Source organism: Cyprinodon tularosa, unplaced genomic scaffold (genome assembly GCF_016077235.1).
Source record: "Cyprinodon tularosa strain WSP-4 unplaced genomic scaffold, ASM1607723v1 ctg111, whole genome shotgun sequence".
NCBI lineage: Eukaryota > Metazoa > Chordata > Actinopteri > Cyprinodontiformes > Cyprinodontidae > Cyprinodon > Cyprinodon tularosa.
The window spans coordinates 755,332-780,797 of record NW_024037905.1 but is presented as its reverse complement, the minus strand read 5'-3'; the positions used below and the strand labels follow the sequence as shown (position 1 = coordinate 780,797).

The 25,466-nt window shown below is 38.4% G+C and overlaps 1 protein-coding gene across 1 annotated transcript in view; it reads left to right on the top strand.

The window, feature by feature from the left end:
• Nucleotides 1-25,466, top strand: part of exoc4 (exocyst complex component 4) — a 168,814-nt gene that overhangs the window by 24,145 nt on the left and 119,203 nt on the right. Inside the window, exons 9-10 of the mRNA XM_038298534.1 lie at nucleotides 6,679-6,824; nucleotides 8,548-8,636. Coding sequence (XP_038154462.1) covers nucleotides 6,679-6,824; nucleotides 8,548-8,636 — 235 coding nt within the window. The remainder of the gene's footprint in view (nucleotides 1-6,678; nucleotides 6,825-8,547; nucleotides 8,637-25,466) is intronic.

Sequence of the window (25,466 nt, the reverse complement as noted above, 5' to 3'; positions counted from 1 at the left end):
TCATAATTAAGATGACCCGATCTATAAGGTTTCTGTGGCTGCTCCTGTCCGTCACCCTTTCACCTTGTCTACAGTTTGGTGTGATGCCTGGAAGTTTGTTAATTAGCTTGCCATTTGCGGACGCTGCAAGGATTTGTGGCTATTTGCCTGCATGCCACGTCCGTTGTCTGCCTCCAGGATGTGACCAGAGTGCTAATCTCACTTTTAATGAGGTGCTTCTTATGCACGCGGGGGAACTTTGAAACTGCATTCAAAAATATGGATGGATCCCGATTATCTAGCGTCTGAAAGAGGTGATTCCTGGATTATCAATTTCATATTAGAGCTTTAAATGTCTGTTAACATTTACTGACATGATTGCGAAGATTGATGCCTTCTATGGATCTTTTTTAATTGCAAGGACTCTTTAAAATTCCTGGAGAAATCCATTTGTGTTCTCTTTATTTCTGGTTACCCTCCTATGATTCGTGCTGCGTAGATGAGGGAAGAGCCTTAGGCTTAATCTAAATCGGCTTCATAAATTAATCCCTTTGTCGACACAGATTACCTAACACAAAAGGCTCTGTCATGTTTATGTCAACATTATATACATATACAAGAGGCTTTGAGAATTGTTTTAGTTTTTTTCTCGTCAACAGATAGAAAAGAAGAGCAAATTGAAGTGACAGAGAGAAGCAAGAAGGCAATAAGCCTCTTTTAATTAGATATGAAGTACAGACATTGCTTCCATGTTCTTGGCCAACATTTTAATCAAAGTGTTGCATTCATTCTGCACTCCAGAGCTCTATATTATCATGTTTGTATGTTGCAGAAGTGCAGCAAAGTATACATGATCCCATTGTAAGGGCTCTTCACAGCCCCTCCTTTTATACTACATTAAAAAAAGAGAGGATGCTGCAGACTTTATCAGATGCTTGTAGAAGATTCAAGAAACCAGGAAATGATGAAGGATTAACAAAAACTTAGGAAATGCTTGCAAACAGATCTGGATAAGAGTGTTTACAAAGTTGATGTTGAATAAATAAAAGCATTTATGGTAATCTGTTGTAAAATATATTTTTGAGTTATTTTTTGGAAAATGGATCAGGTAGTCAATTAAAATCTAAGAAATAATTTGAAGATTCAGCATCAGTCAGTGTGAATCCATTTCTGCTAAAACTTGTAGCAACTTCTTTAACCTTGCTGCTATTTTAACCTTTTCCAACACAAGGTTAAATATACACATATATACATTCACTTATATTTGGGTTTATGTCTCTCAACAACTTGAACAGACATGAAAATCACTCACCTTTTGATGAAATTCACTGTTTTGAATCCCTAATTGGTCATATCTGAATCTTTTGGATCCGATTAGGGGAAAATTAATGTGAGGGGAGATAGGTTTGGGTTAACACAGAAATGTTTTTTTTCTGGATGCACACAGCTGAAGGGAGCCTTTAAATAAGGCTTTTCCCACTTAAAACAACACTTTTGAAATATTGGGGCTAATGCTGCTCCCTGATTGAATTGAGCTGAGCCGAACACAGACAACAGTTACGACTCAGTGATTTGGATGCTTGGACTTTGTTGGATGTTGAAGGAACCTGCTTGAGAGGCTTCAAGTTAATGTTTACTGACACAAGTTAGCATTAGCCTTTTGTGACTAAACTAGCAACCTACATTATGTACAGAGATGAAAGTAGGGTGGTAGTGAGCCGCTTTATGCAGTAAAGGTAAGAAAGAACTGCTGCTTTTTGCATTTGTGCCACAAACTTTAATCTAAGTGCGAAGGTTGATTGGTGTGCATTCCAGACGGATACAGACATTTACTGGGATAATTTAAATTTGACAAACTCTACTCTACTAGTAATTGGTTATAAAGCACAATGACGTACACGTCGTCCTGTCTGAGATACCTATTAGACTTATACAAATTTACTGTCATTTTATATACACAAAATATATACAAGAAATTTTTTTGTTTTGTACAGCTTTCAGACAATGAATGAGAAGCAGCTTAGCAGTGAAATAAACAAAACATTAGCTTTGTGCTTGGCTGCCTTTGCACTCACAATGGGATAAACCTCTTGAGAGGTGATGCAAAATTTCTCCCAAAGTTATATATAAACATATTTAAAATAAATATTCCATAATTTGTATGGTCGATTTTTAGGGCAAAGACCCAGATGAGAAGACACATAGACTTTCCTTGGCTAGTTCTCCCTCATAGTTCCTCTTTTTCTTTTTAGTTAAATAAGATGTAAAAGTTTTCTTCTATTAACAGAATTTCTCTATTTTTCCACTTTAAGCTATAGTTTTTTTCAATAAATTTCTACGTTTTCTTTCTGTCGGGCAGTCTTGGAGACTGTGTTTCATTTGTATTGTCTGTCAACATGAGGTGAATCAAAAATGTCATGTAATGTCACAAGAGTAAAACCGGTACAATCATGAACGTTTTTGTTCATCTGCAGGTAAAATAGCTTGTTGAGCAACTTTGTCACATTTTAAATGGGGATAAAATGTCTCAAATCGACTAAACATGTAAATACTGAGTATAAATACCATCAGTTTGTCTTGTTTGTTTGAAATAACGGGTGATCAGATAAGGTGAGGTCGTAGATAGGACAAATGTTTCCGGTTTCCACGCAGACACATCATCCTCCCCTTTCCCTCCGGTCAGTAAGGTAGTCTTCAAAACATCGACTGCATGCGGCCGGCTCCAGGTGGGAAACCCTGCTGTTCTGCAGGAGTTCACAGGTAAGGGAGCGCTGTGGCTGGAGCTCCGTCAGAACTCATGAAGGTTATTGAAGTTTCTGGAGCACAATCAATACAGGAAGTATACACAGCCCCTCTTTGATGGCCAAGGACACTTGGAGATTTAAACTTCAAGCTAGCAGCCAGGGATATCAGTCAATATGTTTTGTGACAAGAGACTTGCCAAGGGATTTAGTAGGAAAGCAGCCGATTTCTGTTAAGCCTTGAGAAAGGAACAAAGTGGATATTGTTCTCGGCTGCTTTTCAAGGCTTCTTCAAGTGTGAGCTGGATGGAAGCAGGAAAAAGTGACGATATTTATGCCTTTGGTTTTAGCCAATTGACTGCTGGGTTTACACTATGTCAAGTGCACACCTGCAAAGCTTTGAGCGATGCTCTCCTAATTGCTCTAATTCTTTGGCTGCTGGGGCCTAATAGAAGGTGAGTACACTCTTCCTTCAAACGTGGATGAAAGCATCAGGACGTTTTAGTGGTGAGCGAATGGAAGGGGGTGCGACTAATGATTTACAGTGGCAGACTTCCATTAAGCTTCTCTCCCTTTTAATTTAACTTTGCACTCAGGCAGTGGACTGATTTGAGTTTGGGACACGACCCAAGCAATTCATGTGCACAACAACTTTGATTGGATAGTTTTGGTGGAAATGATTGTTAAGGAAGCCCTGCAGAGAGAGGCTTTCTTTTTTCTTTTATTGGTGGCGTGTCAGGCACGCATACACCTACACAAACAAACATGCACTTTTGAACTCTTGTTCTTTGTTGTGTAATTTGCTGGGATAACTATTCAAATGTTCCACATGCTTGTTTTTTTTATCTACTTTTTACATTTTAAATGGATTTAGCCTTTTTATATCTTCCCCTACTATTTTATTGAACAACCATCTGACTTTTTAATGAAAGTCATCCCTGCTAATTTACGAAATCAAGAATACCAGTCAGGATGCTGCTAAATTGAAAAGACTGCAGATGCGATGCTATAGGCTCCTTCTTTAACCAGACAGAAATGTGGAAAAATAGTGTTTACCTTGCATTCTAGGGAGAAAGTGGGGAAGAGAGTTTAAAGATTACAGTTCATGTCTGCGAATCCTCATTTGAAGCTCTTCAATACTTGCGCTGCTCACGTCAGACCTTATCAAAGCTCCAGGGGTTTAACTAAATTAGAACAGGCACCCATTTGGAACTGGGCTCTGGGACCAATTACTAATTATCATTGTGGACAATTGAATTCGTTTACTTGTGTCTGTAGAGCGGTGTGTTTGTGTTATGTTCAGGGAGCAGTCAATGAAGCATCTTTTTGTTTTGGTAACCACAGTCATTTAGCTGATCTTGTCTTTATCTTTTGTTCACATTGTCTCTGAATTTCTCCTCTTTCTGCATTCTCATACAGCCCTGGAATTTGGTTATAACACAATTTTGCTGTCATTTTGTGTTTTTTTTCCCCATCGGTTTAAACTTGGTGTTGTGTAACAACACAAAATTCTTGTGTTTTTAACCATTTAATCCTCTATAAATTAATTATTCTTTACTTTTTTCTGTATATTTATTTTCCTTAATTTATTTTAACGTATTCAAATGTGTTGAAACCAACTCTTTAAGTCTTTGAGCTGATTTATTTAAAGTGTAGCTGGAACTTTGTTTGATCTAAGGCCGGAACATTTCATCAGATTAATTGTGATTAATTAATTATTAATATAATCTAAAGCTTATTCAGTAATTAATTTAGTTATATTTTAGGCAATATTTTCACGGATCGGTCTTTAAAATATGGGGGGTAAATACAATCAAATAAAATGGTGAGACTGGCATAAAATCAAATATGAACAGCATAAAAATAAAACTCACCATTATGTTGAATTAGTGAGAGCCCTGAGCTTGTTCCTCCGAAACGTGCTCCTAATGTCCTGTCTGCTCTGTAGCTTTGTTTTGGTCGCTGTAACCGCAGAAAATACCACTTGTGCAGCCCGGTACCAAATGACTGAAGGACTGGTACCGGTCCATGGCCCGGTGGTTGGGGACCGCTGCTTTACTGGATATGACCTATCCAGATCTCCACAATTGGAAAGGTTTTAGTTTGGTTTAATTCTGTAAAATAATGTTCTTTAAGGAACCTTTGGCTATCCGATTATTAATCGATTATTCTAAAAAAAATAACCAACAGATTAATCGATTAGCAAAATAATCATTACTTGCTCCCTAGTTTGATCAATTGGTAACAAAACATTTGATTTTGATGCTAAAGTTTTTCCGTAACATTAAATAAACTTTAAGAGTTTAGTCCCTTCAGACCAAAGTAATCTCCATACTTAGTGTGGGTTAAAACAACTTTCTCATTAACAACTATTTATTTTCCATCATTATCTCTTTCTCTTACACCCTCTATCATTTTTATCATCTGCCTCCCATCACTCTCTACGTCCTAACAGTCCAGTTAATTGCCTGCAAAGTTCACTCTGACTCTGGGCTAATGCAATTTAAGAGGGGTCGGAGCCCCTTCATCAGCCCAGTGATGGCATTTCATTAACTCTGCTTGGGTCTCGGCTCGCAAGCGAGCAGGGGGGTTTCACTCCATCGGCTCATCATTAGTAATTAATACACTGATGGGATTAGCTGCAGCACGACGCCGGTGGCAAGTGGTCACCGCACTGTTGCAAGTTCGGGACAGCACTTGCTGTCAGGGCGTCAAGCTCTGCTTTTGAGTTTGGGAAACTGTGTTGGGAAGTAATTAGTTGGTAGAAGATGGTGAATGAACACTTGTTTTTTGCAATGAGCCAAAAAATTCAACTTGATTTAGGTTTTCTTTAAAGTTTTTGGAAGTTCACTTAATAGTTTTAACCCCTCTAAATAATCTTTAATTTATCCGTAGCTTTGAAAAAACAACAACTTCCTTTTATAAGGTTGCTTCTTTGTGAACTTGGACCAGATATCAGTTCTAGCATGGGAGGCTTTCCCATGCATGACAGGGAATGCTCTGCACAGCGTTAATTACATCATTATGGTCGGGATGGATCTCCATCTGCTCAGCCATTACTCCTGTCCCATTCTGGGTTGACCCACACTGCGCTTCAGAATTAGACACACACAGGCTAAATGGCCTTGATAAATTATGAAGCTATTAGATATGGGAGGCTATTTTGGAACATATGCATTCACAGAGAGGAATGAAGGGTGGGCGATTGAGAAGCAAATACGAACCAAGGGAAGATGGAGAAAGAAAGGGGGGAAAAAATAGAAATGTGAGAAATGAGAGTTGAAGCTTAAAGAGACTTTGAAAAATGAGAGCAAATGAAAGCAGCGGAGGGAACGTACGGATAGAATGATGGAGGAAGTGAACTTTTTCTGTCTGGACAGAGTTTCAATGTGCCTATTCCAGACTATTGTTAGACGTTGATAAGATTTTTATGAAGCGTGATCAGACGTTGATGGATTTTAGCATTGATCATGTAGACAGATCAGGGAACGGGAATGGGAGAAAAAAAGGTGTTCATATCATGTCTGGAGATTTTTACTATATTAGGGTTGGATCCTTTGCAGCATCTTTGATAAGACTGAGAAAAATACAAGTATAATATCTTCATAATATCAGTGTATTATTATTACATTTTTCTATTATGTCTCTATAGGTTATTACCCAGTAGCCGGACAGCATCATTTCAAACATTGTCACATTCGCTTTATGTCAGAAGCCACATCTATCAATGACTTGAGGTGTTAAGACAGAAATATGCAACTAAAGCTAAATGTTTAGGTTCTGGAAATATGCGCAACATTTTCATTGTAATGGCTTCATAAAACAATAAAGTGATGTTGAACATCGACGTTACTGCCTATTTTTTTTTTATGTTAGCGTTTTTTTACTTGTTATGTCTACAGAAAGATTACATTGACAGATACAACACAAACGGTCTCTATTCTCCTGTGTATTTAAGGTTCTGTTGATGGAGTATCTGGATGTGAAGAACAGCCGCAGTTCCACTGAGCAGACTGCTCAGCTCTCCTATGCGAGCACTGGCAGTGAGTTTGCCGCCTTCTTTGCGAAGAAAAAACCCCAGCGTGCCAAACAGTCGCTGTTCAAGTAAGAATCGCATTCTTGGTTTGATAGTTGATACAGGATTTCATGTGGTTAAAGGTTTGAAATCATCTTGGAAATGAATATAAACTATTGATTGTGTGCAAAAGATTGACTTTACTGTACCTGTTGTCTGTTTTCTTAATTTCTTATAACGAAAAACACGAAATTACACTAAAGTAGCAAAGATTGTAATAAAGTTGCTTTAACAAATACAGGTTAAAATGTAATTCTTTTTATTAGTACATGCGATGCGGTATCCCTTGATTGATCTGAATGACAGGAATGGTGACTCAGGGGGTTTGTGACAGTTCAATCAATCATTAAGGACATGTCATCTTGGCCTTTTTTATCGACAAACAATGTAGGTTACAGTGGAAAAAGCCTGATTAGGTTGTTAACTATTTCAAAATTACAATCTACATAACCAATAATTAGAAGAACCTGTGTGAATGATATACTGGAAATATATGTTTTTTTACATAAAAAAAAAATTATGAAAAAACAGAAGTTCCCTTCAGATTAACTCTTTTTTTAAAGAAAACCTGGCTTAGTAGTACATGGCTACAAGGTTGAAATGACCATCAATATGCAAAAGCAAAATAGAACAAGTGTTAATCTAAAATATGTTCAAGTTAAGTTTCAGTGGTTCTCTTCTGTCATGAAATCTACATAACTGCTTTGAATTCAATCACAGAAACAATCCTATTACACTTCAGTGTAGTACAGTGGTCTCCAACCCTGGTCCTCAATATCTACTGTCCTACAGATTTTAGATGCATCCCTGCTTCAACACAGCTGAATCAAATGATTGATTACCTTTTCAAGCCATTAATTTGATTCAGCTGTGTTGAAGCAGGGATGCATCTAAAATCTGTAGGACAGTAGATCTTGAGGACCAGGGTTGGAGACCACTGGTGTAGTAGTAATGGGAAGTTTGGTTCTTTCAGAGACTCCCTAAGAAGAGGCTCCAAAACTGCTCTCTATTTATTAAGATCTTATTGTAACTCAAGATGGTAAATAATAGTAAGTTTTTTTTATGTTAATACATCATTTTGAACTGTGTTTTTATGAGAAGCTCTATATTTTCCTAACTTTATGTATTTGTTTATTTATATATATTTTTCAAACTTTTACTAATCACAGAAATAAATGAAACAATCACTGCAAACAAATCCATAGAACGAAACATAACAGAAACAAAAGAAAACCTTACCTAGCTTCACGGAGACTTGGGAAAAAAAAAAAAGAAAAATAGCTTTAGTTTGGTTAACATTAATCCTGCTCTTTAAATCTTTATAAAGATGCCTGCAGGAGCTTAAAGGACGTTTTGAAGCTAAGCAATTTGCCTCCAAATGAGACCAGCTGAGTAGAGTATAATATCATCTGCATAACGGTAAACTTTAGCTGAAGACGCATCGTTTCCAAGCAATTGATAAGAATGGAAAAGTAATTAAAGCCTACAACATTGCCTTGGGGGACTTCTTTTATAATTTTATAAATTTTATACGATATTACTGCAGCTGTTTAAACTCAACACATATATTGGTTGTTTTTTGAAATAATAGAAATATCTAATTTCTGTTCTAATAAAATTTTGTATTTTTATTTTCCTAATTATCAGATCTGTCAAAAATGGATGAATAATAACTAAGGAATTCTTGTGTTTTTTTTTTTCAGTCATTAGTTGTGCTGCTGATTATAACTAAATCCTTCATTTCATTTGTAGGTTTGAATCATCGTCCCATGCAATCAGCATGAGTGCCTACCTGAGGGAACAAAGAAGGGAACTTTACAGCAAAAGCGGAGAATTACAAGGTGAGGAGAGGATAATGTAAACAGGACAAATGAAATAGTGGTGAAAATGCTGCTGAGATGAATCTGAAACTGTGAAGTGATAAGATTTTGGAGTATGTTGCATTGGAAGAAAGGAGTACTCAAAAGTGGTGAGGTTTGGTCACGGTTTGTAAAGGTGGAGGGATTCACTCAGATGCTGATTGAGGTGAAGAGTTGGAATTGGGAGAATGAAAGGGGAGGGAGTAATGGGGCTCAGACACAGAAAGGACATGTCACAGTTCGAGGAGTTGCACTTAGGAACCAAAAAAAAAAAAAAAAGGCAGACAACAGGAGTGTGGAGCGCCAAGCAGCGATAGAGAAAGAGATTGACGAGATGCAGAGAACAGGGTGACTTTGCAGAATCCGCCTACAGGGAGAAGCCCTTAAAAAGCTCTCGCTCACACATTCACACGCACAAAATAGCTCAGTTAGTGAGCTACACAGCTGGACCCTGGAGAGCCTGAACGGTGCTGCTGCCCCTACCTCTTGTGTTTTTCCTCTTCTCATGCTCTCTGTTCGTCCGCCTGTGACCTTGAGGTTTCAATCAGCAATGCCTGATGGCGATGTTTGCTGTCTGCTGCCATACCTTTTTTTCTTATCCAACTATTGGTTGACTCTTGATGGGTAAAAAAATATTGACGGAATAAATTTTGGTTTCCATACTTATTGAATCCACTGCTTTGACTTCCTTATTTACCTTCTTACAGAAATCTTCTGTTGTGTCACTCAGATACAAGCTATACTTCCCCACTCTTTTTTTTCTTGTTAAAGCACCTAAAAACAAGCATGGCTGCAAAAAAGACCTGCACATGCACAACAAGAAAACTAAAATATCAAATAAATTAAATACAATCAGAACAAACAAACAAAAGTCTAATTTGGTGTAAATAGCCAAAGAATACAAATTTCAAAGTGGACCATAAAGGGGCTCGTCTAATTTCGACAGTGAGGTCATTCCGTACCCCTGAAAGAGTAGCACTAAAAGCTCCCCCCCCCCCTGAGCTTTCCTTTAGACCTTTGTACCTCCAGGAGCAGCTGATCTGAAATATCGAGCAGTGAAGTAAGAATTGAGCAGCTCAGAAAGGTGGGGAAAGATCATGTTAACTTTAAAAACAAATAGCCGAATGTTAAATGGATTTCTAGAAGGCAGCTGGTGGAAGGAAGCCATGATGAGGGTGATGTGCTCCCCCTTACCAGCTCTAGTCAGAAGCCTGGCGGCAGCATTCTGCCCCACCTGGAGTTGTTTCAGGGAGGACTTGCTTATTCCAAGAGAAAGTCCATCACAGTAGTCCAGCCAAGAAATAATTGACTGTTGTTTCAGGCTTTACCTCAGCCAACCGCCTTAGATAATAAATACTGGAGTCTACAACTGCTCCAACCCAACCATCTAATTTAAACAGATATGATCAAAACCCAAATTGGCTTAGATGTTCAGATCTGTGTGTGACTTCAGTATCTGTATTTCCAGTATGACAACCAATAGCAGGTTTTTTCCTTGGATCTGTTTTTTTGTGGATAATTGTTCCCACTACAGTTAGATAGAGTCCTGAAGCCTTAGAAACCACCAAGCTGACATTTTCACAATGGAACAAGGATTCTTTATATATATATTAGGGTTTCGCTGATACCGATAATGCACTAAAATGGTGGTATTGGTATTGGTGAGTACTGACAAATAGGGCACCGATAACATTTTGAGAGCCAAAAATGTATTCAACGATTGTCACCCATTCCAGGTAGACAATAAAAAGTTCTACTGGATTCACTTTGTATTAGTCTTTTTCACAAAGGTAGCCAGCAGCTTGACAAATCCATGATGGCAATTATTTTACATCCAAGTAGTATGCAGTTCTTCATATATACACACACACATCAATTTCATACAGAAATTTAAGAAATGTAACTCTAATTCCTGATTTTTAGGGTGGTAAATATATTTGCATGTAGCCCTGGATATTATATATATTAGATATATATTTATGCTTTATTAAATAAAAGTTGCTGCTGCTTTTTGTAATCAGTTAGATTGGCTTTGTTCAATTTCTTGGATCATTTAATGATCTACATCATGTATGTGTGACAAAAAAGGAAACCAGAACAAAGTTCTAACAGAGCAAATACAGCACAATGTGAGCTATATTGAAAACTGATTCGACCTACCATCATGGCAGACATTCTAATGCATTCTTTATTTCCTACTTTAGCTGCAATAGTTCAATACGCACAAGGCTGTAAATATAAACCAGAAGAACAGCATTGATTAACTGTGGATAAAAGAAAACTCTAAATAGTCTCAGCATAAAGCCCCTTTTTTTTTTTCTGCTTCCATCTGCCGGCGCCTAAGAAAGAAGGTGGAAAACTATATTTTTTGACTGAATGAATGCCTCGGAGCGCTTATAAGAAGATGAGATTCCTCTTGGCTTTCATTTCACCTGTCACAATGTGTCGCACCGTTCGTGAGCCCGAGTCTCGGCCTGAATGGCTGAAAAGAGATTGAAAGAGTAAGAAATCATTTAGAAAGTGAAATAAGTCGACTGTGATGGAGGGAGAGGAAAGATGGATGGGGGGAGGGAGGGAGGGAGTAGGAGGAAGGTTAAAAGTCATTGTTTTCATCAGGGTCCAGTGAAGAAGCCATTAAGAGACTTCAGAGGGAAGAAATTAAAAGAAAATATGTACTGAGACTGTGTGGAAAGGGACTTTTTCCTATTTTCATATTAAACTTATTGGACAGGCAGGAGAGAAAAAGAGTTTGAGTTGATGAATTCTTTCGGCTTTGGGATTACTCTACACTTAGAGATCAGTCATGTGTGTCTGCTGCTTGGTGTTTTCTAAAGTCTTTTCTTTTTCCTCCAATGTTCTACTTCAAGTTAGTGCGGTTAATAACTCCAGCAACAAAGTAAGTAGCCTTAAAAGCTTTTTGTTGCCATTCTTGTAGTTCTTTCCTCCACCTATGCACTATTAATTAATGCTTAAAAACAATAATTAATATTATAGCTCACAAAGTTATTTAGTTTGAACTAAAATTGATTTATGTTTGACTAATATTTTAAAATCCTCAGTCAACTTGCCACTTTAAATAGTACTTACATTTTTTACCTTCAAAAGTTCTTTAAGAGCCCAACCAATGTTGTTTTTAATAAACACTGTTTGGCAAAACTGTTCATGCTTTTAGTTAACATGAGGTCATATTAGAACTCCAAACTTTGGTCTATTTTGGAGGTTTTATGTTATAGAACATCACTAACAATTGCATCACTATGTAGTAAAATGTATACTAAAAAGGTGTACTGTACTTTAAAAAAAATCTTGGAATAAAATTCAGTCCATCCGTCTGCTTTGTGAGGGATGCAATCAACTGGTTTTCCTTGGATAGAAAACTTTGAATCAATTTGACTGTATGATCTGGTTGAACTGTAAAGTGCCTTGAGATGACTTGTGTTGTGAATTGGCGCTATATAAATAAACTGAATTGAATTGAATTGAATTTCAGAGGTCAAGCAGAGCCACCTGTGTGTGAGTGAATCTCAGTATGAATCCAACTGATCCGTGAAGCCTAAGAGGATCATTAGTAAACAAACCGCATCCTGAAGGCCAAATACTAACTTTTAAAAACACAATGCCCTTGAATAAATTTTTTCTAAGTAATGAGCCTAAATGAGCCTCTTTCCCACTGAAAATGCCGGGTTAACCCTTGTTTTTTAAGCATGGGTCAAACAGCTAACAATCGGCATATGGCTCCCTTCCCACCGGCAAAAAAATCTGGGTCTAACCCCCCCCGCCAGCCTTCGTGGTCTCTGTCCACCCGCAGCTGCTGTCTGGCGACACCATCGCGCTATGTTTGCATTCATGATGTCACACGTGCAACAGAAATCAGGAAAGTAAACAATGAAGAGCAACATGTAAGGAAGCCATGGTGTAGTCAGTATGCTTTATTGTTTTGCTCTATTACCTTTCCAAATCTCTCCTTTCAGTGCTGCTCCATGTTTATCGAATGTTAACAGAATTGTTTCAGATTTTTAGATCAGATGCGACTGGTGCAGTGTGTTGACGTCCGTACTTTGCATTCAGTGGTGTCACATAATTTAGCAGGTCAACCCGGCTCTGGTGTTCCCACAGTTTGCCAATCAGAGCTGAGGAGATTATAACGCAGGTTGCTTGCTGAGTTGTTTGACCCGGGTAGACACACGTCAGTAAGCTGTTCCCACTGACACTAAAAAACGATTGTTCTGGGCTTAAACAGGTTCTTCGACCACTGGGAAGGGGGTATGAATGTATGACTGCTGATAAGATCAGGAGTGCAACATGCTCAGGTTTCAAAAAACAGTTGGGTGTTTAAGTGATGGTGACATGCTGGCGCCTAAATTGAGATTTTGGTGCCAAATTAATAATAATTGAACTTTATTGATCTCACATTGGAGAAATTTAGCTCTGCATTTAACCCATCCTCTGGAGAGGCAGCATTGGGCTGCCATTGTGTGGCGCCCGGGGAACAATCAGGGAGTTAAAGGTTTTGCTCAGGAGAGTCAAATCCTTCATCAACATCAAATGGGATCAGTGATGTTTAGGGACAACTACAGTTATATACCAGTTATGGACATTTTTCTAATAAAGGATTGGTTCATAGTTTGGTGTATTTGCCTTTTTCTCTTGCAGAGGTTTCCTCAGTTTATGTAACTAAGAAACAAGGAACTTGTATTAACATAGTCATGCGTTATGGGTTTGTGTTTTCAGAACTCTAATGGGTTTGAAATTAATCTGTAATGTATGTAATTCATTTCTCCTGAGTGTTGTAGAGACCTCCCATCTATCATTTTTGTACACACATAAAGCTGCATAGGCGCTCATTCACATGCAACAAATATACATGCAAAGCACAGGGAGACTTAATTGGGCTCCTTCTCATTGTGTATGCTTCAATTAGTCCAGTGCTTCATCTAAAGACTTCATTACAGCTCCATATGTGGCCACATCTGGAATTTGTGAGCTGAATGTATGTATTGAAGTTGCAAGGCGAGGAGTGTGTGTTGGCTTTGCATACACCCCTTCCTCTGGCTGTCTGTGTGTAAATGAAAGCGTAGCCACTGTGTTGGAGCGTTTGTGTCTTTTGCAGAGTACAGATCTAGATTCAATCGCAATCCCCATGAATAAATGATGAAAATAACAGGTTTTTCCATCTATAGACGTGTTACCATTCCCCTATCTTCCTTTGCATGTCCCTGCTGCCTCTACACTTTTAGATGTTTGGCCTCTCGTTTTTTTATTGCCTTTCTGCTGTGTGTAAGCCTGGATGGTCATCTGGGAGGTGAAGTGTGAATATATCCTAATAACTGCTGCAGTCTCGCAGTGCCCCGTAATGCATTTATTGCCTTTTTTTATATTTTATTCCTCTTTGTGTCCTGAACCTTCATTGTGCTTTGTACAATATTGCCTTGCCCCAGGGCACGTCTGAAGTGACAACCCCCCCTGTTTGATAGCAAGTATACACTGTGCCTGTTGGTGAACGTTTGCACATAAACAAAGATGCACATTTTGGATTTCCTGCAAACGTGTGCACTAAAGTCCCATTCCCAATCCTCCTGGCTTTGATTCCTTCTTCACTTCTGAGATGTATTCATAATCAGTTTGGTTCAAAATCTATTTCACACATTCCATGTTTTTTTCCTTTTGATATTCAAATTGACTTGTTCACAGCATGTCTGGCAAAGAGAACAGTCTTGCTGGGTCTCCCTAAGCAAGCTAGAATTTGTTCTAGTTACAAACAGCTCTCTTTCTACTCATCCTTTAATGCCTAATAGCAGGTGTATGGTTGCAGGAAAAAAGGCTCTCCTGTATTAGGGACTTCTTGTTTATGTATAATAGCCGCATATTCCCATGACAGAAAAGAGAACATAGAGACCAGGAGGAGGAGCAGAGTGGGGGAGACCAGAAGTGGTGTTCGTTGTCAAGTTGATTTGTACAGCCCAATTGAGGACAGTGGGAGAAGAGGTGCAAATGGAAAAGTGTCTAGTGGGAGATGCAGGGGTGGAGGCGACAGTGAGTAGGAGATTACAGGTGAGGCCAGCAGATGTTAAAAGGCATGTGTGCGCATAGGTGTGTATGTAGCTGTTTAGCTGTGGTACCAGACAAGATGTTTCTTCCAGGTGATGTGTGATGTTACACTGCTGGGCTTTGGGATTGCCCACTATGGAGAGTAATGTATATCTGTAGGCTCCTTTAGAAGCGGGATGGTGTCATTAGGATAGGCGGTCACCCTCACTGGCGCAGCAGATGCTGGTGTCACTCATACTGGTGTAGAGGAACACGACAGTTTAATAGGCTGTGGAGTTATTTCAAAGAGGCACTTTGATTCATTCAGCTATTTCTTTTTCAGTAGCTTTTTATATTTTTGGGCAGATTTAAAGGGAGGTTGTTGTTCCTTTATATTATGGAGCAGTCGATACTTGACTTCCATTAACCATCTAATTCTTATTATTTATACTAACTGGATATCACAGGGTCATCATGTCAGGGGAGTTTGTTGATGCTCCTTTTGTGTCATGATTTATTTCCTCTTTGTTAAATTCTCTGCAGTGACATTTTGTTGTATGTTTTTTATATTGTTAAATGAGGAAGTTATGTCCCCTAAAAAAGGCTGTTGCGCCTCGGGGCTTCCTCACGGTTCTTTTCCTGGGAGCAAGTTATTTACTACTCTTAACTCAAACTGGGTAAAACCATATAAAAAGGACTATAAAAACAGGAGTAAAAAAGTAACAGAGTTTATTCCAGATCAGGTCGTTACAGGACAGAGAAAAATGCGTGGAGCTTGCACAGGTGTGGGCTCAAAAAATCACGTCCGCGAGTGTCCGGCAAAGATTGAGCCCCGAACAAGGTCCTCTTCTCCTTCTTATAGCTCATGAGTCCATGTGTTGCATCATGTGGATGTTTTGCTTTCCATATCAGAAACTGACACGCCATCCATGCCCTGACCTGTATGCATCTTGCCTCTATGCCCAAGATTACAGATACATCTCCTCTATCAGTCCAGCTCCAAGATGTGCCCATATCCTGTGTATCTTTAAAAGACAAGAAGGCTGTCCCATTTAGATGACCTCAGCACACACAGTGACATACACAATGTAAAGGAAGGCCTTCTACTCTCTATATCTGGCTAACAAACTAACAATGCACATGATGTATAAAAGAATAAACCTAACAATATCCATGTTTTTTATTTCTTTAAGATTTAGAATAAGCATCAACGGAAAAATAATATATAGGTATGTCAAGCCCAGTAAGAAAAATGGAAAATAAGCAAAAAAGGGGCATATGTTTTTCTCCAAATGGGTGACTCCATTTAAACGAGAGTGTATTTCCCAAGCTTTTGTAAATATTAAAAAATTGTATGCTAGATTATTTGATAAACATATATTATCTTAACCTTTGTTAAGATTAAACTTTTTCACTTCTTTGAAACATGACCTCCAGCTGGAGGAAATGAGCAGGTAAGGATCGGTCTACGGTCTTGATTGACCTCCTCAAAAGGGAAAGGATAAGAAATGATGGATTAAATGGCAATCATTTTTCTGTCTGGACAAAATCTAATCAAGTTATCAGTATGGGTTTTATCCATTTGAAAGTACCTTTCATTTCTTGTGGAACATTAGCAATTAAGCTGCCATCATTCATTGCTGCGAGGTTTCTGATCAGACTTTGGTTTGAACGCACAAGTCATGCCTCAAATGTAGATATAATATTCAACATTTTAACACAAATATCTGTCTTAAATGCCTTAAATGTTAAATGTCCACTCGACTCCCATAGCAGCATACAAAGGCTAAAAGCTAACACACAAAGTCCATTTCTTTCCTGGTACACAATTCAGGTTACTGACTGCAGATCTTTGTATTATAAAACAGACAGCCATGCACGCTAGAGCATATCTTATCTAACAGCGGTTATTCTGTTTGTTCAGGCTCATCATGTTCAATTTGGCTGTAAATAGATGTAATAAGATGATTCTCCAAACAATATCAGGGATGTGTTCACATACATGCACATATTGTTGAATTATCATGTGCTGTGGGCTCAGCTATTCAATTACACCTGTTTTGTTTCTGAAATTAGAACTACGCTTGGGAAAAGTATGGAAAAATTAACTTTTAACGAAAATGTTTGCTTCTGACATCAGACGTTGTATTTTTAGTGGGATAAAGCAAGAGGATGAAAATAATTCCAGGGATTTAAGCAACCAGCCTCCAGATATTTACAGGAATACAAGGTAATTAAATAATGCAATGGTGGCTTTCTTTGTTCTCAGCAACTCAAGATCTCTTAAATTAGATTTGTTCATTGGTTTGTCCTTAAAATGGTGCCATTTCCTAAACCTGCAAGGGCTGATAATAAGGAAGGCTATTACAACAGGTTCAGCCTAAGTGAATCTTTGTTTCAGTTTGGTAGTTTTTGTGAAAAGTATTTAATTTTGAGACACTTTCAACCTCAAATGGTTTCCGGTCATGAATATTTTTTTCAATTTTTGAAAAATGACAAAAATTACTGGTTGATAAAAATATGAACTCTTAGTGATAATGTATGAAACACTCCTAAATTGTGAACAAATTTGAAAATGTTACTTTTAATAATTTTTGTTCCACAGGAAATCGGCAGCTTTGTACTGAGAACTTTTAGTTTCTGTGGTTCACTTTTCAATTCTGTAGGAATCTCAGTGACATCATCATCTGTTTCAAAGCTGATAAACAAGCAAACTTTTAATATGCCAGTTCAACGTTGCATGAGGTAGCGGCTGACGTTATCACAACAGTGAACGTATGAATCAATTCAGTATTGCAGTTAATGGCGTATTGCAGTACAGTCTGACTGTAATGCAGGGACACGGGTTGAAATCCTGGTTGCGTCAGTATGGAGCCCCGAAAGGGATAGGGAGGGGAAAAAAAAAACTTTTGCGAGATCCTGCAATACTTTTGCGAGAACCCCCAATACTTTTGCGAGATCCCCCAATACTTTTGCGAGATCCCCCAATACTTTTGCGAGATCCCCCAATACTTTTGCGAGATCCCGCAATAGTTTTGCGAGATCTCGCAAAAGTTTATTTTTTCCCTCCATGTCCCTTTAAGGGCTCTGTACGTCAGGAATGGCGACTGGAGAAAAAAAAGAAGTCAGCGAGCAAGTTAAAATGACTTGCTGTGGTGAAATATGGTCTTTAGACATGTTAACTACTTCAGTGTACTGAAATTATTTCCTTTTTATTATTTGTGCATTGTGTTTGAATTAAACCAACCAGAACAACTTCATAGAAGAATGGATATAAGAATTTAAAGGTATACCTCTTGAAATATAAAAATCTAGACTTGTTAAATAAATTGTTGTTGATCTAAGAGGTGATCATTAAACCAAGCATAATATCTTGTACAGACAAAACCAAGCTTTGTCACTTCGATCCTTTTGAGTGACGAGTCATTGACAAGGGCAAATTCTGAGATTTGCTCAGTTACACACAGAGGGAAATGTAATCTTGATCCAAAACAGACAAAGAGAGGCGAAGGACAACACATGGAGAATAGGAGAGGACTGTAATAGTTTACTCAGTGCAGACATTTAATCAGAGAGAAGAAGCTTGGTTTATTTCCTGAGCCTGAGGCTAATTTTAATCAGCATTGGACCTGTCATAATTGGCGGCTTTGACTGCCACCCCTGTGTTTACTTTTAATCTCACTCTCGCTGATTGGAGAAGAACAAATGAAAAATTGATGGAGGAGGAGAAGTCTGGCGGAAGAAGGGCATGCGGATCTTGCAGCTGAAGTGACTTTGACATCTACGCTGTAAAAGCCAAGCTGTTAACTGCACAGTCACACCTCTGGCATGCCCGGCATGCAACAAGTCCTTCCAGTAATGTAGAGGTGTGCTGCGAGGCTGCCTGATTCCCTGCTGGGTCTAATCTAAGATGTGATGGCACATGGTTTTCCGGGTGGTTGTTTCTCCTGTATCTTCAAACACATCCACATGCACACCTTGATATCCTGCTTACTTTGTTGTTTTACCAAGAACAAAAGAATGTCACATCTTGTTAGCATCTCCAAAGGCCAATAGGTGATAGTGGGCTGCAGAAAAGGAATTAAATTCATTCAACAAAAGCAATTGGGATAAAAGCACCACAAATACTGTAACGATTGTATTAACTGCCCCTTTTAGGTTCACAGATGTGGTAACCACTTTTACCGCAAACAATAAATGGGTTTTATTTCTTTCTAGATTAAAGTCACTTTCATGTAATGTTTAAAGTAAATATTACTATTCCCGGATCAGCTTAATCTAATCTATAAACGGTCATTGTTACGTTGATGTGCACAAGAAACATAACAGACAGAACATGAAAATAAACGTGTATGAAGACTTTACCTGAAATTATTATTTAGGATTATCTCCAGTGAAAGCTCTAATTCTCTAATTCCAAGACGAATGACGGCAAATAGAAATGCTAATGCTAATTTTCCATAGGTAATAATAAGATTTTCTTAAATGTCAGTTTGCATGAAATTATAAAACAAAAATATTTAATTTGATCTAATTCCTTTATGTCAAGCAGACAAACAGAATTTAAAGTCATACAAAAAGGTCATTTCATAGACTCAAAGTATTGTCTTTGATTCCTCTCAGACTTTTTATGCCCCATAGAGCATAGATATTGTCCTCCATCTCCCAGCGCTATCTGTAGCAACTTAATCTTAATAAGTGGCTGCTTTCACCTTATAGACCCTTAAAGGAAAAAAATGTTTTTGGAATTTAATTATACATCTTAACCTGTCTTTTTGGACCTTTTTTGAGCAATATAATTATCATTTTTTTAGCCCCCAACATTAAAAATAAAACAAATCCTCCTTCAGGGACATTCAAGTTGTACCTTCCATTCAAAATATAAACTTTTTTACAGAAGTTTAACTTTTCAGTTTGTTCTTGAAAATTGTGTGTTTGTGCAAACACAAGAGGGTAGTTTGTTTTCTTGATGGAGCCCCTTAATCTGCTGCTTGCAAGCTCTGCACATTTCAAGCTAATATTGTGCAAATAGTTGGGAATATGATAATCCAATTTTCACCTTCAACAGTCTCATTAGTCTGTTGCAGCTATGCTATGAAAACGAGTTTGCAATGATCAATCCAGGCATTCTTTATGTACAAATCAGCTGCATTTGAATGTGCAGTCATACTGACAGGCTGCTGCTTATTCACAGAACTGGGACCCACTGAAATAATAAGATGGGTCCTTATGTTAATAATTCATAAATCATTGGTCAGTTCCATGGATCCCCTTTCACTCATACCTTCTTCGTGTCTGATTGGGGCATAATGAGAGTCTTCTATTTTTAAAACTAATTTGATGGAATGGTATCTGCTGCTTCACCAACCTCAAGATCAAATCCACCCCACAGCTGAGAATACATTGCATAAATAAGTTATAGCATAAATAAATTCAGGTGTAAATATGGTTGTATTAATAATTGAATGTGTCACTGTGCCACACAATGCATCTCAGGGGTTCTAATTTTTATGAATTCACATCTGTCAGTGCTGGTTTGACAACAGTATGAAGAATAAATATTAATAATTTCATGTATTGTATCTTGTTCAAACTGAAACATTGTTGGTGGAATTAAAATATGCCAACCTTTAGCAATGTTTGCTGAACACATTTCACATTTTCAAAGATTATATTTAAGTCAAATAAAGGTGTTAAATTCAAAACTTATATGTCGTTCGGATGACATGCCTTTCATAAGTATTAAATTTAGCATTGCAGTTGTAGATCTGAATGTGTTGTATTGGAATTTTCAGGATAGACCAACAAAAAGTAGCATTTATCTGTCGGGTGGGGAAAAGGGGAAAAAAAAAAAATCTATCTATCTATCTATCTATCTATCTATCTATCTATCTATCTATCTATCTATCTATCGATCTATCGATATATCGATATATCGATATATCGATATATAGATATATAGATATATAGATATATATATAGATATATATATAGATATATATATAGATATATAAATAATTTTCTTTTTGATCTGAGAAGTGTGGGCTTAATTTGTGTCCTCTTTGCCCAAACAATTAGTTAAAATCTTAAATTATGGAGCGAGTGAACCAACCAGTTGTTATTCTGAACAAGATTTACATCTGGGGGTTTGGTTTATTCATGGAAGCGTGGTTAAAAAATAAATAAAGGCCATTGGCAATTTTTTCAAACCATTTGCTATGGTTTTGTGAAACCAAAACATAACTATCTGGTCTGCTTACAAAAGCAATGCCTACATAATTTTTAAAGTACCGTATTGGCCCGAATATAAGACAATTTTCTTTTTTTATTGTTAAAAACTATGTGAAAATATTGGTTTGTCTCATAATCGAGGACTAACCAATTACAGGCTGACAGTTGTCTGGTGTCGCTACACGAACGTAACGGCAGAGGACGCCATTTTTTTTGTAAAGCCAGTGACCTCATGGAGCTGTTGTCTATCACAACAGCGGAGAAGTGACAAGGACGCCACAAATGGAGAGTCGCTGCCCAGAACGGTGCGGATCAAAAGTCTGACATGTTTGCAGACATTTGAGGTGGAGTTATGACGGCAATTTTATAATAATGGTGGTCAACGCAGCAGAGGCATCAAATAACTGTCATGCAGCAAAAAAAATACGTAGTTATGGATGTCAATGTCACAAGATGGCACATTGAAAAAAGATCGGAAAAATATGAACAGCTAAAGCAAAGCTAATTAAAAAATTGCAGGGATGCAGGGTGAGGGTAGGAGTGACAGCGAGGCAGAGGACTTCTGAGTTCAAGCCTCATGCAGGTTATTGAGACGTTCCGTGGGCAAAGTTCAGTTTGCATTCGAGTTGAAGTATTAAAAGATTTCAATTTAATGCGTCACTTTGTTTTTTTACTTTTTGTTTCATTGCACACATTTTTAAATTTAATATTTCATTGAAATTCTTTCCACCTCAATATAGAATAGTTTCTTCAAACAAAGTAAATTTGGTTTATTAGTCTTTTATTTTCTTTTTGGTCTTTTTGTTTTGTTCCTAATAACTGGTGCTGGAAAGAGGGGTCTTCTTATAAACAGGGTCGTCCTATATTCGGGTCAGTATGGTACCTTCTTCGCATTATTACATGGTGGTTGCAGCTCCATCCCTTAAGAAAATACTGACTAAGTATTTGTGGAAGCAAAATCCTTTTGATTTTTGTTATACTATAGGGAAAAAGTACCTGTGTGGAAATTCAAATCAAATATATAGAAGTTGTATAATAGGGTATGCAGAAAAAGTTCAATGGGTAGAGCTACTTTGCAAGGCAGGCTAATACTATATGTACTTGCATAGGTGAACATAATTCTGAATATTGTTATGAGCTGTTTTCACCTAAATTTGCATTGCAAACACGTTTGAAGTGTAGGGATCAAAACCCGTCCTCTGCCCACCACGGTGGCTTTACTTATCTCGTCCTTTTCCACAGACTTCTAAATGTACACAGACACGCTTGTGTTCTCAGGGGACGTAGAAGTCTGTTAAAGCAGGAATCACAAGTTCATCCGTTGCTCGTCTAAAACCGGGGAGCGCTGAAATTCATCACAGGATCAGACTGTTTCTCATCAAACCTAGGAAAGTGTTGCTAATGCAATTTCACTAAGTCACTGCCTGACTTGATTAGCTGTGGGCTGGGGAGTGCATGGTTAGACACCACAGGGGGCTCGATGGGTGTCACTGTGTGTGGGAGTGGGTTTTAGCTTGTGGTGTTGCATCTCACATTCCGTCGAGGTGGGTTTTGCCATATTTAAAATCACAAACAGAGTGTATGTGAGGCAGCATCCATACGCCTTTGCTCTGTAATGCAGGGCTGTTATTATGCACTGCTGTGTGTCATGTCTGCTTAGGTGTATGGACAGGTGTTGCAGACAGAGCTGTGGCCCTCAAGGGGGATTTCAGGCAGATTTGGCTACATTAGAATTCGTCACCTCTTCCTGCCCACATCTCACTTGCCATCCCACTGAGTGCCATGCCACCTCCACACGCTCCCCTCGCTAATCCTAAATCAGACTTCATCTCCGGAGACACAAAAAGGCACAAACACACAACCTGAGTACACAGATTCAATCAAACTGGCTCTCACAAACAAAATCAAACTTTAGTGGGCTGTGTCGAGACAGAACTGGCTGGAGTTTGGTGACATCCTGACCTAAAATCAGAGCCACCCTGTCACGTCTTGGCAGCTCTGAAAAATACCATGCATATTAAAACACCTCTAATTAATATTCATCAGCGCCATGCCCTGTTGGCAGCTGGTCCCAGACCCGTCGGATCTCGCTCCTTTGTCTGACACGGATGCAGATGTTTAGAGCATGAAATTAAATTGGTCGCCGTCATTTGGGAATGCATAAATGCTAGTCTGTTCACGGCATGTGTTTGTGTGTCTTTTCCAGTTTCCGGTTGGCTGTGGCTCTCGGAGCAAACAAGTACCGCCACCTTCCCCCAGAGATTGTGACATGTTGATTTTTATTCATGGCAAGTTGAATGGTTGCAAGTTAGAGATAAACAAAACAAAAGTTTTGCATGCTCTTTTGACACCAATGATCGGTGAGTGGGAAAGAGAAAAGTGGAGGGTATGATGAATCAAGAAGGATGGGTGCGTTGGCGGCAGCTTTGTTTTGGAGTCTGCAATTGAGTCTTAATTGAATTGGCACTGAAGGTAGATGAATGGATAGTGTGATGGAGAAAGACAAAGTTTGAGAGAATTGGACCACATCTCTTTGTCTGCACTTAGCAACAAGAAAGTGGGCTCACCGTGCAGGGAATTTTCACGGCAACAGATCAGAATCAGAAACCCTTGACTGAAGAGCAAGGATGGGAATGAAAGCTTCTCTTGTCATTTTAATGAAAATACGGAGCATGTTGTCTGCCACACTTGTCAAATGAAACTTGTTCCATTAGAAATGTATTCAGGAGACCTGCACAGGGAACAATGGGCCGATATGCATTTGAATGCAAGGCTAGGCAGACTACCCAGGTAATACAGAATAGGTTTCTCTACTGTAGGTGTCTTTATATTAAAGTACATGAGCTTTACAAGTCCATAATAACCACCAAAGCATGGCAAAGCAACAAATGGAAACAACAGAATAAGAAAAATATGCACACAAACAAACATATATTTATATATACTTTTGATTCTGGTCATGGAAATGTTTTGCACATATGTAGATTCCTTTTCTTTCTACTTATTTGATGATTTTGAATTATAAACAGTTAAATTGGAAAAAAAACAACCTTTACAAATAAAAACCAAACCCTCCAAACCAACCCTATGTGAAAAAGTAATTAAATCCTTTTGCGATACACTGGTCATCCCACAGTTGGCTGCAAAAATAGCCAATATTTCTGCTGACGATTCTAAGTAAGTTGTTCAGGTCCTGAAGCAGCAAATCAGTCCCAGACAGTCCCAATAACACACAGTCTGGATGATGTTCTTTTTTTTTGTGATGCCAAAAAGTTCCACTTTATTTAATTATTTCGCAATATGTGAACCCATAAACCAAACCCATTTATGGAAAACCAAAAGGTGTGAATGTAGCAAATGTTAGATTGACTTTTCTCATATCTTCGGTCAGCTGTGGCCTTTCACCTTCAGCTTTGATGTCATCGCTGCCTCTTTTTTTTTATTGTTAAATAATCACGGTCTTTTGTAGCAGTGGTCTCCAACCTGTTTTGCACCGGTTTAATGTCAGACAATATTTTCACGGACCGGTCTCAAGCATTAATACCCTCTGGTTGCTATGGTAACATTAAACATGCTTTTGAAATAAGGCACGGAGAAAAACAAAGTGTCTGAAAACAACCTGCTAACTACTCCCAATAGCATTGATTCAGTGGAAGCAGGGAACTTGTTTTGCTGCAACAAGAAGGTGGGAGTTTACATCGGGAGGGATCACTTGATCTACGATCCTGTCGACGAGGTATATCAATAGCCCGCCAAATGGGTGTGCTTCGATAGCACAGTGTTTAGTGCACACAATCCATGTATGAAGGCCTTAGTCCTCAACACGGCAGACCTGGGTTCCAATCTGACCCGTGCTCCTTTGCCACATGTCTCCCTCTCTCATACCTCCTCTGTAACCCCCCTTCTCTCTTGATTTAACCCCTCCCTTTGGTTAAATGCAATGGGCTGCCATTATGCGGCGCCCGGGGAGCAGAGTGGGGTTAAGGGTTTGCTCAGAGAGCCAGAGTGGCAGTCTGTGGGAGTGGGGCTCGAACTCAGAGCCTCAGGATTCCAAACACTGTGCCCTAACCACTAGCCCTGTAAATTTGGAAATTTATTAAAAATTAAACACCAGAGATGGAAAAAATAAACCTGCAGGAAATAATGAAAGTTGCTTATTCTTTTTGTGCAGCTTGACACCAAATGACACGCAGACTGGGCGTTGGGAATAACTGCTCTTTCACAGACGCTGGGTGCTTGTCTGAATTTCATTCACAGACCATTGAAAAGTACAGAATGCATATTTAATAATTCAACCATCAATACATCAGCATTTTGCCTTTTGTTCAATTTTCCCCTATGCAATCTTATTAAGCAATGTGAATGTATTGTAACTGTTAATAGTAAATATATCATAATTGCTTGCTCTTTAGCTGTCGTTCATCTCTTTGATGGACTTATATGTAAACACATGTGCATGAGCTCAAGCGTGATATTCTTTGAAAACATTTGTGCGGGCCCACATGCACACAGATAGCTCCTTTCACTCTGTGTTTGGCCATATCGACAACAAGT